Genomic DNA, 12,223 nt, shown 5'->3' on the forward strand with positions numbered 1-12,223 from the left:
GAAAAAACAAATAAGATGTCATTAAAAAATTGGTCAATCATTTAAGTCCCGCCAACATTACCTGCAACCGTGACAACTCAGGTGCTGGGGCGGTAATGTACTGTAACACCAATTTTTACCCACTGTGGCCACATCTTACACTCGTTGACAAAACAAAACTATACTATATACGTGTTTCTGGCACTAATGTACGAACTCTACCACACGTATGTGATGACCCCTGTAGTGTAAAAACCCGCCATCTGGTGTAGATGTGTCATAGTTTAGCCTGAGTGGGGCTGTGTAACCAGTGGGGTTCCCCAAGGGTCAGTACTAGGCCCACTCTTGTTCATAATTTACATAAACGATCTAGATACTGGGATCAGCAGTGACATAAGCAAGTTTGCGGATGACACCAAAATAGGGCGGCAGATTAATTCAGGGCAGGATGCAAATGCACTACAGGAGGATTTAAATAAAGTGCAGGGGTTGTCAGAAAAATGGCAAATAAAATTCAACACCAGCAAGTGCAGCGTACTTAATATTGGAAGAACAAATACTGTCAATGTATACAGCCTTAACAACATCAACCTAGAGAAGTCGACTTGTGAAAGAAACTTAGGGGTACTTGTAAGTCCGGACCTACGGCCTAGAAAACAGTGCGTTAGTGTTCGAAATAAGGTAAACAGAGTATTAGGTTTTATATATAGAAGTGTAAGTAATAAGAGTGCAGAGGTCTTATTGCAACTATATCTTGCGCTAGTCAGGCCGCACCTCGATTATGCGGTTCAGTTCTGGTGCCCTTATTATAGAATGGATATCAAATCACTGGAGTCGGTGCAGCGAAGAATGACGAAAATGATTCCGGGACTTAGAAACCTACCATATCAAGATAGGTTAAAGAAACTAAACTTGCATTCCCTAGAAAGACGAAGAGTGCGGGGAGATATGATAGAAGTATTTAAGTGGGTGAAAGAAATCAATAAAGGGGATATAGATAAAGTTCTTATAATATCAGAGCAGGGTAGGACTCGTAGCAACGGATTTAAGTTGGATAAGTTTAGGTTTAGGAGGGAGATAGGAAGGAACTAGTTCACAAATAGGGTGGTGGACGAGTGGAACAAGCTGGACAGTTTTAAAATGAGGCTGGATCGATTCATGGATGATAGAGAGTGGTAGTAACTCTCGACAGGAGCTGCCATGCACAGGCCAACCGGCCTATTGCAGACTCCTTATGTACTTACGTTCTTATGTTCTTTTAAAGTACTGTACTCATAACACCTCTGTATTTAGTCTTACCAGGACACATCTGTATTCGTAAAGATACATCTAATATTCCCAAGATAAACTTGAATACATAGCTAACACTCAGTACAGTAGTATATCTATATCCATTCCATGTACTTATACAGCTGGCACCTTGAGACTATATACATCAATAGATTAAACAGAGACGAAAGAGACATGGCACAAGGACATCTTTGATTAGTATAGTAAGTATAAAGAACACTGGGACATATTTAGGAAGCATTGTTTCTTCTCTTACTATCAATGAACCTACTGTGCTGATTGTGAAAATAGACACTGTGTAGTTGTAATAATGCAAACTTACAATTAAATAAACACAAAGTGTGTAATACTGAACGCTAAAGCAGCCAAGACACTATATAAAACACCACCTGCTTGTAATTAAAATACACCTGTACTCACCAGGACATATCTGAATTGGAAGCGAGCCTCCAGCATCTTGATCTTTCGCTGTCCGTTACCTATGGTGGCGCTGACGGCGGCGTGGACGAAGAAGGGCGGGAGAGACGCCCTTCTTACCTCCACTAACACTAAACACCTAAGTGGTGACTCGGCCACAGCGCCACACACACTACCGCCGCCGCCGCCTGCTGCTGCCTCGGTGAGGCCTTGACCACGCTGGTGTTTCTCTCCACACTTCCAGAAGGAGACGACGGTGAGGAGTGGCCCAGCACACTAGGACACTGTTAACACACTGGCCTCGCTGTGTCCCATACTCTACAAGCTCTCTTTACACTCACCACTATTATTTTCTAATTTTGGTGTGTTATTTAGAGCTTTCTATAAATTTTCAATCTTATTTTTTTGCTGCTAATGTTTTATTCTGAGCTTCACCGTTTCACATTATATTATTTTCATAACGCTTTATTCCCATTGATATATTAATACTTGTTAATATACAAATGGAGATTTGCTGTGTAAGATGAGTTACGTGAGATCATTTGGACATTTATACAGTTCTATGTTACTACGGTGACTACTGTACCACACAGTTTGTGCCAGTCTGCACACACTCACGAGCCAACACTTTTACCCTCTACGGTTCTCGCTCATCAGACGCAACACTGTCATCCTCCACACTACCCAAGCCTATCACCCTCATCTTCAATATTATGTGCACCATGACCATCCATAAGCGACTTGGCCCAAAACTGTGTTGAGTTATATATCCTGATCTAGCTGTTATACCCGGTGTTGTCCGGGTATGCCTTTTACGATGTAGAGTTAACCAGAATGCGTGCAGCAACACAGCCAATGTACGTCCTTGGCTAAAATTGTGCACATGCAAAAATAACCATAGAAATTTCAGCTCTGAAGTAAAATTTTGGTCGTGCACAGCAAAGAATTAGAAAAAAATATGTTTTAATGAGAGGAAATTCTACCTTTGGGGTTGGGGCCAACAACTGGGAGCAACCCCCCAAAATCGACCTTCGGGACACTTCTGGGGTGCAGGGGAATTTTCATGCCATATTTCAGCTCTCTTCAAACTTTAGTCAGGCATTGCAAACCACACAAACAAACAGACAATATTTTTCTCGTCATGGCTTTGTATTTAGTAGTGATTAATTCTGTGAAAAAGTGCCAAGTAGAGAAGTTGTTGGGTCGTCCCGCGGAAACAACGACGCTAACCAGGGACACCCCCAATCAAAAAAAAAAAACAAAAGATCACTCCCCGGACACGTACAATAACGCTGGATCTAAACCTAAACTACGCCGCTTGAAAGACAAATCCCCCCTGTTATAACACCCACTAAAGATACCATGATTGTCATTTCAATTTTCTTTTCTTACAAAGACTCTGGAGGCGTTTACGAGGCTCAAGTATATTTCTTGCCTTCAGAAACTTGCAGAACAATAGAATGTTTCTGCCGTGATGTTGTGGCTCAAACACTACAATAGGAGGTGACAATGGGCGGGTGAGGGCCGTTCACAACGTCAGCGGCACACACTACCAGTCGACCCCTCGATGGTGTGGGTGTGTTGTTACGTACACATTTACTATCCCGGTCTTCTGCGTGTACAGAAGAGAGCATCACGAATAACAGCAAAAGTATCACATCGCTCAGATTGTTATGGTGACGGCGCTACAGCGAGACTTGGTGGTGACGTTGAAGGGTACATGCATCGCAGTGTTCTTAAGGTACAGTACGTCATTATATACTGTTTCTCACTGTAGCTGTGATGAGTAACGCCGGTAATGGCGACAGAGAGGGTCGTGAAAGTCGGAGATGTGGTGGTGAGGAGCACTATCATCACAAGTGGTGTTGGCAGTGAGTCATGATGATGGTGTTGACTAAGAGAGGGAGAGTGCGAGTAGCAACGTGGACAATATAGCAACTAGATGTGGTGAAGGAAATCATGCAGAAAATGGGTGTGTGTCTGATATGGTGAAGGTACTGTACTGTAGCAGGAAAGAACATATATACCAGACGAATGTGGTGGTACAGTAACGTATTTAGAAGTAAATATAAAAAATGACCGACTAGAACAGCTAACACAAACAAGAATAGCCCCCTCCTCCCCTCAAGTGATATGATGCAAAATTTGTTTAACTATTTCTGGCACGTCAATACCTGCCAAGGGCGAACCGGAAGTTAGCCTCCTCAACCATTAGGGTAACCAACACACACACACAAGGTAACAGCTGGTGGTGGTGGCTCATGTGGGTACGTTACACTCCCCTCAACCCTCTCACCAGTTATACAGATAAACATAAAAATATTGAAAACTTAATTGCTTTTTTTTTTTTTAATTATTGTTACCATAAACCAGCCGAGTCTCACGTAACAATAAACACGACGATAAGGATGTTGTTGCCCTTATCGCTGTGCCTTGTTCGTCACTAATATCTACTGAGTTGTCTTAACTTTCTGTAAACATTGCATCACCTTGCTGACAGTTGTAACTCACTAACCAGCAAAACAAATTTTCCTCGAATATTTAGTTTTTACTTTAAAGTCCTTCAACAATAGTTTATTTGTGTGTTGTTGTTGCTTTATATTCTGGTTGTTCTGCCGCAGTTAATAAGCACCGACCACAAGTCTTGGTGTATTAGAACAAGACAACTTCTAGGTTAAAAAACAAATAATACTCTGTTGTTGTGTGTATATATAAAGCCACAACTGCTGATCACTCGGCCATGGTGGGGGTAAAACGCACACACGCATACACACACATACGCGCGCGCACACACAAAATGCCAAGATTTTTTTAACTGCGCTGGAGCAAGACGGGAAGACGGAAAAGTCAAGACAGGATCTGCCACCCTTCACACATTCCCTCGTGAATCACCGGTGTTGTCACACTCACTGTACAACGTGTAAACAATTGTGTTCGTTTGTGTGTGTGTGTGTGTGTTTCTTCTTGATGTTTCATTAAGCCTTTTCCTGCCGCTTTTCACAGTAGTCTTGCGCCACTTTCCCTATTATTCCCCTTTCATCGAGGTCTGTGCACCCCTTGATCCATCCCACACAACAGATGGGAGGATACAAGATATCAGCCATACAGAAATAACCCATCAGTGAGAGGGAACACAACTCAGCCCACGTGGCGGCACTATGATACAAAGGTAAATACAGACGCTTCAGGGCCTCATCCTCCACACTACTGTACTGTACCACCACCTGCACTCCCCACACTACCGCAGAAATAATCCACATCGCCACCACCATTACCCAACGCCACACTTATCTGGTCTTAACCAACAGCCGGTGACGTAAGCACCTCCCCAGCGATGACACGCCGGAGAGATTCATCTTTCCAAATCTACTATCACGAGCAGCAAGGTGGCCAGCACCCCCTCACCCTCCATGCACAAGTGGCTACAGACAATAAAGGAGATAATCGCTGATCCGAATAGTGACAATAGAGACGTGACTCTCCACCCCACTCCATTCCTCTCCCCCCACTCCATACAACCTCCTCTTCACCATACTTCCTTTCTCCCTACCTCCTCTTACTCCCTCTCTTCACCCCATTATCACACTTCCTACACCCACCTCACTCCCTCCCATCCTCCCCCACTCCATCCCCCCAAGCCAATGCCTTCCTCATACCCGTGAATAAGTTGAGAAACAAAGTTATTTGGCGGTCTAGTGATCAATAAACAAACGGATAATGCTTAGTGACCTTCAGGGGTGCAATGAAGGAGGACTTTCCAGGAAGTGTCTGGAGGACGATGGGGAGGAAAGGAGATCAGAACTCTGTCAGGCTTACTGAAGGTGGAGGGGTGGAGGGGTGGAGGGGTAGAGAGGTGGAGGGGTGGAGGGATTGTGGGAGGGGTGGAGGGGTGGAGGGGTGGAGGGATTAAGGGGTGAGGGGTGGAGGGGTGGAGGGGTGAAGGGATTATGTGGGGAGGGATTAAGGGGTGGAGGGGTGGAGGGGGTGAAGGGGTGGAGGGGTGGAGGGATGGCGGGTAGAGGGGTGGAGGGGTGAGGGGTGGAGGGTGAGGTGGAGGATGAAGGGGTGGAGGGATGAAGGGGTAGAGGGGTGGAGGGATGAAGGGGTAGAGGGGTGGAGGGATGAAGGCAGAGGGGTGGGAGGGGGTGGAGGGTAGAGGGGTGGGAGGGGTGGGGAGGGGAGAGGGGTGGAGGGGTGGGAGGATGAAGGGGTGGGAGGGATGAAGGGGTAGAGGGGTGGAGGGATGAAGGGGTAGAGGTGAAGGGAAGGAGGGATGAAGGGCTGGAGGTAACGGGGTGGGAGGTGAATAGGGGTAGAGGTGAATAGGTGGACGTGAAGGGGGCGGAGGTGAAGGTAACTAGGTGGAGGGGTTAAGGGTTAGAGGTGAAGGAGGTAACTCAAGGATAAGTGGCACTCACAGTAAGTGGATACAGTTTATAAACACGAATTCTCAGAACGACCATCAAGCACCATAAACAAGGACTGTAGTGTGAGGGGAGGAAGAACTGAATATGGACAGTGACATGCTGCCTGCAGGGTAGTGACCAGGTGAGCCAGGTGCAGCCGAAGGATTTTATGTAAGAAGTCAGTCTCAAGACACACTAACGCTGGGAGTCACCCCCTGAACGAGTGTCGCGTCCGTTTCTGTTAATTCCTCCCCGGGTAAGCGTTTATCCCGTGCAATAGAGTAAGCCAGAACAGATATTGGTGAGAAAAAGTTATCCAGAAATGATATGTTTATAGTACTGCTTCAAAAAGGATTCATATCAACAGCTAAAACGTTATGAGCGCCAGCACAAAAATACACACACACGCATATGCGCGCACGCACAAGCACACACGCGATGTCACTAAAAATAAACCCCGATGACAAGTACAGTAACATCAGCTTAACTAGTGAATGTGTCAGAGGCAGCACCATGACGCAGCAGCTCTTAAACACGACAGGAACACAGCTTCAGCCCTCACCTACTGCACCTACTCAGAGAAAACTTATATTTTAGTTCTCCTGTGTTTCCTCAGGCGTATAATATATACTCTCTCTCTCTCTCTCCTCTCTCCCCCTCTCTCTCTCTCTCTCTCTCTCTCTCTCTCTCTCCCTCTCTCTCCTCTCTCTCTCTCCTCTCTCTCTCCTCTCCTCTCCTCTCTCTCTCTCTCTCTCCTCCTCTCCTCTCTCTCTCCAAAGGGACATTCATAGTGTGTTTATGGATAATACATCAGTCGGTAACATGTAAAATTGGTTAGTACACCTGTGATATAGTTTATACATAAGACAAGCGTGACACACACACACACACACACACACACACACACACACACACACACACACACACACACACACACACACACACACACACACACACACACACACACGTAAGCAGTTTAGACTAGTTTAGTCTGTAACCAGTATAGCAACCAGAGTATTATACACTATGGATGACTAAGTTTTCAGTGTACACTTTACATTGACCTGCAGGGGTCTAAGATGTTTTCATAGCAAGCATATAGCAAGCATGTATTTAGCCTGCTCAAACGCAGCTGTTTTAGACACGTACACGGTCTGGCGACAGTGTGTCCACCAGAGATGTGACTATATCACCTCTGAAGCTCATTACTTATTTAATTAATGACTCCTACTTGATAACTAGGTACATTGATTATCACTTGTAGACTTCCAAGTATTTGATGTAAATTATTAGTCAGATATTTGCAACGTCAACTAAGGATGATTCACGGCTTAACGAGATCATTTTCTAGACAGCCATTTCAGTAATGCTCCTGACAGTGATTCAGGTGTTCATGCCAACGAATTGACTCATACCGACCCTCCCTGCTGGTAGAAGCTTGAACCCACGTGACGTCATTGTTAGTTAGCCCCAGAGTGGGTCCGCCCTAGAGACACCACCCAGTTGTGATCTAACACTGAGCATTTGAAGGAGAGACCACCTCAGTCATAGCAGATCTAACTGAGTATTACCCCAGAACTAAACGCTCTAACACTGCTCTCGCCTCAGGAGTAGATCAAGTGGCCAGCCCTCTCTGTAGATACAAGTGTAAATACATATATATAGACATAATTTGTATCCGTCCACCCATCTCTGTGAATTGAACTAACATAGACTTTTGTGAACGATTCTGCAAACTTCTGGATATAAGTGTGAGTCTTCAGAAGTTTACATACACACACATACACACACAGAGGGAGTAAAAGTATTGTGGAATCTTTAAAATGTACACTCGTAATTCCGTTCCGTATGGCGGCAATTCCTAGTGAGGTGTGACTATACACGTCAGACTGCCGCCGCTACCACTGTGTACCACCACCACCCACGACGCGTTATGTCTTCCTCCACACTAAGCAACTAATAGTGACTCACTCATCTCAACACCGACAGCCCTCTCCCTCCTCATCCTCCGTCTCTACCTCTCCCTCCTCCACCTCAGTCTCTACCTCTCCCTCCTCCACCTCCGTCTCTACCTCTCCCTCCTCATCCATCTTCACCTCCTCCATGTCCTCCTCCTTCCCCACCTCTACCAGCTCCTCCTCCTTCCCCACCTCTACCAGCTCCTCCTCCTTCCCCACCTCTACCAGCTCCTCCTCCTTCCCCACCTCTACCAGCTCCTCCTCCTTCCCCACCTCTATCAGCTCCTCCTCCTTCCCCACCTCTACCAGCTCCTCCATCTCCTCCTCCACCTCATCTCTCTCCCACTGTGTGTTCAAACAGTATAAACAATCCAAGTCATCTCGGGGTCCTCCTTTCAACACGGCAGGAACACACTTCACTGTCTCAGATCGATATTATGGGTGTTGGGCCATAAAAACAAAACAACAACGGGAAAAAACACGTTGCCGGAAAAACTCATTTCCCATAATATATTACGGATTATGTGAAGATTAACCAAGTTTACCCCACATTAAGATTAACCACCCAAACGCTAACCTAATCTAACCAAAACATAACGTAACATTATATAATTTCACCCGTCCTACCCCTAACCCTAGGTAGCATTAGGTTATTTAATTAACCATCAGGTGAAATAGGCCCCGGGAAGGGGAGGGGGGAATTTGCATGTGATCCTATAGCTAATTAACCTGCCAAGGAAGATGTCTCGCGATAACTAATCCTGATTTACCCCTACTATAGGTCCTGTTCTGGCTGGGGGTAAGCTTCGAGAAAAAAAACCAGTGGTGGAGATTTCAAGGGGTGGCAGCAGGTGATCCAAGGGGGGTGGCTGTAACTGTACCTTAGAGCGAGGGGACTGGCCTGCCGCCTCACCGCTCTCCCCCCCTTCCAAGTCACGCTCGGCACCTGACACCCCTCAATTGTACATAAACCCACATAATGTCATACTTAACCAGTGGCGTGTGTTGTGGAGCAGTGTTTACCTTAGTAACGGTAGGTGGCTGGAGTCGAGGGGTGGGGTCACTCTTACCAAGCTATCCCAGAAAATAAGTGCTAATAAACTTACTGTCGTATCATCTAAGAGCCTCCCAATTTAACCTAACCATGAGGCTCGGGATCTGTAAGGACTGAAGCTGATTAGCACTGATTAGAACGGACAGGGGGATTCGAGTCACCAAAAGAACGCCAATACTGTCAGAAGGCGCGCCAATATTCTTCTAGTCCAGCCTCTTTAACTATAGGGTGAATGTGAACGTCAGGCAGAGTTTTAACGATAGGGAGCCTTAGTACCAGAACACGCCACAAGAGGGTACGAGATACCCCGGCGTGAGGAACTTCTCCACACCAACCCTGGAAAGTCTGTAACCTGTAAAGTGACCCTAGTGTCCGTAAAACAAGTTGGATGGGAACACATTCGGCTTAACCGGCACGACTCGTTTATCAGGACACCCAAGAGTATAAAACAGCACAACACCACCTTCCCCACACCTGTTCATCACTATATCATATCTCGAGGCTGTTCTTATGTTCTCTCTAACAAGTTCTTCACTCATGTTATGCTACAAGACATATCCCTCATAACCTGCTCTACTTAAAACCTGTAACACATTTCTGCTGCAATACACCAGCAGCCTTATGTTGTTTTCATGTATCTGCCCGATATAAATTGCAAAATATCGACGACTACTGCTGCTGCTGCTAGTCGACCCTCCCTACTGTCACCACAAAACGCTATCTAAAGAGAACAACCAATTAAGAGAGACACTTAAAAAATATATATATATTTTCTTCAAGAAATGTCAGGAGTCAAGAAAATGGGTTTCTCCGCACGCACACACGCACGCACACACGCACGCACACACACGCACGCACACACACGCACGCGCACACACGCACGCACACACGCACGCACGCACACACACACACACGCACACACACACGCACACGCACACACGCACGCACGCACACACACACACACACACACACACACACACACACACACACACACACACACACACACACACACACACACACACACACACACACGCACACACACACACCAGTTATTGTGTACCCAAGGTAACACTCACTGCAACCCAGAGACCCTCACAGTAATGTTCACCCCCACCACTATTGTATCCTTACCTCCCACACCGCGTCATAACAAAGTTATCTTCACCTACTGTTTCAACAGACCGTTCATCTCTACCCCCCCCCCCAATACCACCTCAATGACCTCGTCCTGCCTATAACGGTGACCTGCTCATAAAAATACAGCTATGACCTCCCTGTTAAAATCTCCCCCACCTCCTCCCTCCGCCATTACACACCTCTGGCTCTCGCCCTGACCCCTTGGGTGCAGGTGAAGGTACGGACCCTGTTGCCACAGTTCCGGCCATGTCAATCCTACACCACTGTCAGAAGGTTGCCATAGCTTCCCATCAATGTCAACACACACGTCCATACTCCAATGTTGCCAGAAAGTTGTCAGAACTCCAACTTTGCTGTTGTCAGAGGGTTGTCAATACCCCACCGTTGCCAGTAGGGTCTCAAGAGCTCAGCCGATCATCACCTCAGCTCTACATCCTCCACATTATACCTCAACCTCGTACAGATAAAACACCTTACAACTTTCTCCCAGTTCTCAGTCATTACCTATGAAATAAGTACTTGATGTGTGCAGTCAGCCCAACCTTGAGCTGTAAAACACGAGAAACTGTGTGTGTGTGTGTGTGTGTGTGAAGAGCTTAACACACACACACACACACACACACACACACACACACACACACACACACTCACAGCCAAATTTCTATAATGAAGAAAAAAAACAGAACTTGTACAACTAAACATAACCTAATTCAACCTAACCTAATCTAATTAATTTTAAATAATATATAATTAACCTAACTTATCCTAATTAAACCAAACTTAACCAAAGTTAAACTAATTCAACGTAACCTAACTTAATCTAATTCAATATTAACCAAATCTAAATCAACCTAGCCTAATTTAAACCTATTTCAGGATAGTCTACAGGCACAGTAATCAAATTCAACCTAACCTGACCTACAGTATGTCAAACCAAACATATTTTATTCAACGTAAAAGACCATAATGTAAGCTAATCAAGCCCAATACAACCTAATTCAGCCTGATTCACCATAACCTAACCTAAGCTAAATCAACCCCAGTCAGCCTAACCTTATCTGAAGCAGCCTAAACTAACTTAAATGAACCTACAAAGTCAAGCGATAGAGTGGTGAAAATAACAACGGTGAACGTTAACCCTGAATTACCCAAGGAAAAATACATCGACCATCATCACTACCACCAGCTTGAAGCAACACAGACCATTGGGGAGAACAGAGGTACCATACAGGGGAGAGACAGACGGAGCCCTGCCTACTGCTTTCACTTGGTCCTCCTGCGGGTGTTCACTTGCCGTGACTCAACCCTCCACCACTCCCTCCCTCCCCTGCACCAACCGCTTGCATCCATGCAGTAACCGGTGCTTCAGTTGCAAGAATCACTACTGTTGCAGTACAGACAATTCTGTAGCGCAGTTCCTGGAGCTCCTGTTCCGGGTAGAGGACTAAGAGCAACTGGAAAAGCAGGCAGGTGAGGCTCTCGTGAAGAGGAAGCTAAGTGGGAAGTGAAGGGGTGCATGTTGGCGTAGGTACTGTACCTGCTTGCGAGGTAGTGCCACACCCGTGACCACCGCTACCACGGCTCACGGCACTACACACTTCCGCCACCGAATAACGCTTCAACACTCTCACTAATATATACTGTATATATATATATATATATATATATATATATATATATATATATATATATATATATATATATATATATATATATATATATATATATATATATATATATATATATATAAAATGGTTGCCCCTCGTGTATGAACTGTGTAACACATAATTATATAACATATATTATTATATCAGGTTATATTATACACATATCAACAACTATAAAGCGAGGAATACGTTAACTAAGAACATCCTGTGTACTTCGTATTGTGTCAGGTCGTGGAGCTACAGGCCACCTAAGGGACCTTGGGCCAAGGCGGGCACAACAGTTCACTGGGGAGACCCGGCGCCACAGTATCACAA

General features: G+C 45.5%; 1 protein-coding gene across 9 annotated transcripts in view; it reads right to left on the reverse strand.

The window, feature by feature from the left end:
• The window catches only part of LOC121856740 (AKT-interacting protein-like), a 192,504-nt gene that overhangs the window by 86,929 nt on the left and 93,352 nt on the right, over nt 1-12,223 (reverse strand). The window contains exon 1 of one of the 9 annotated variants that reach the window (XM_042352443.1): nt 1,690-2,180. The exons of the other annotated variants lie outside the window; for them this stretch is intronic. Within the exon in view, the coding sequence (XP_042208377.1) occupies nt 1,690-1,725 (36 nt within the window). The 5' untranslated portion in view covers nt 1,726-2,180. Of the gene's footprint in view, nt 1-1,689; nt 2,181-12,223 lie in introns of those variants that run through there. 9 annotated transcript variants of the gene reach the window in all.

Source organism: Homarus americanus, unplaced genomic scaffold (assembly GCF_018991925.1).
Source record: "Homarus americanus isolate GMGI-L3 unplaced genomic scaffold, GMGI_Hamer_2.0 scaffold1024, whole genome shotgun sequence".
NCBI lineage: Eukaryota > Metazoa > Arthropoda > Malacostraca > Decapoda > Nephropidae > Homarus > Homarus americanus.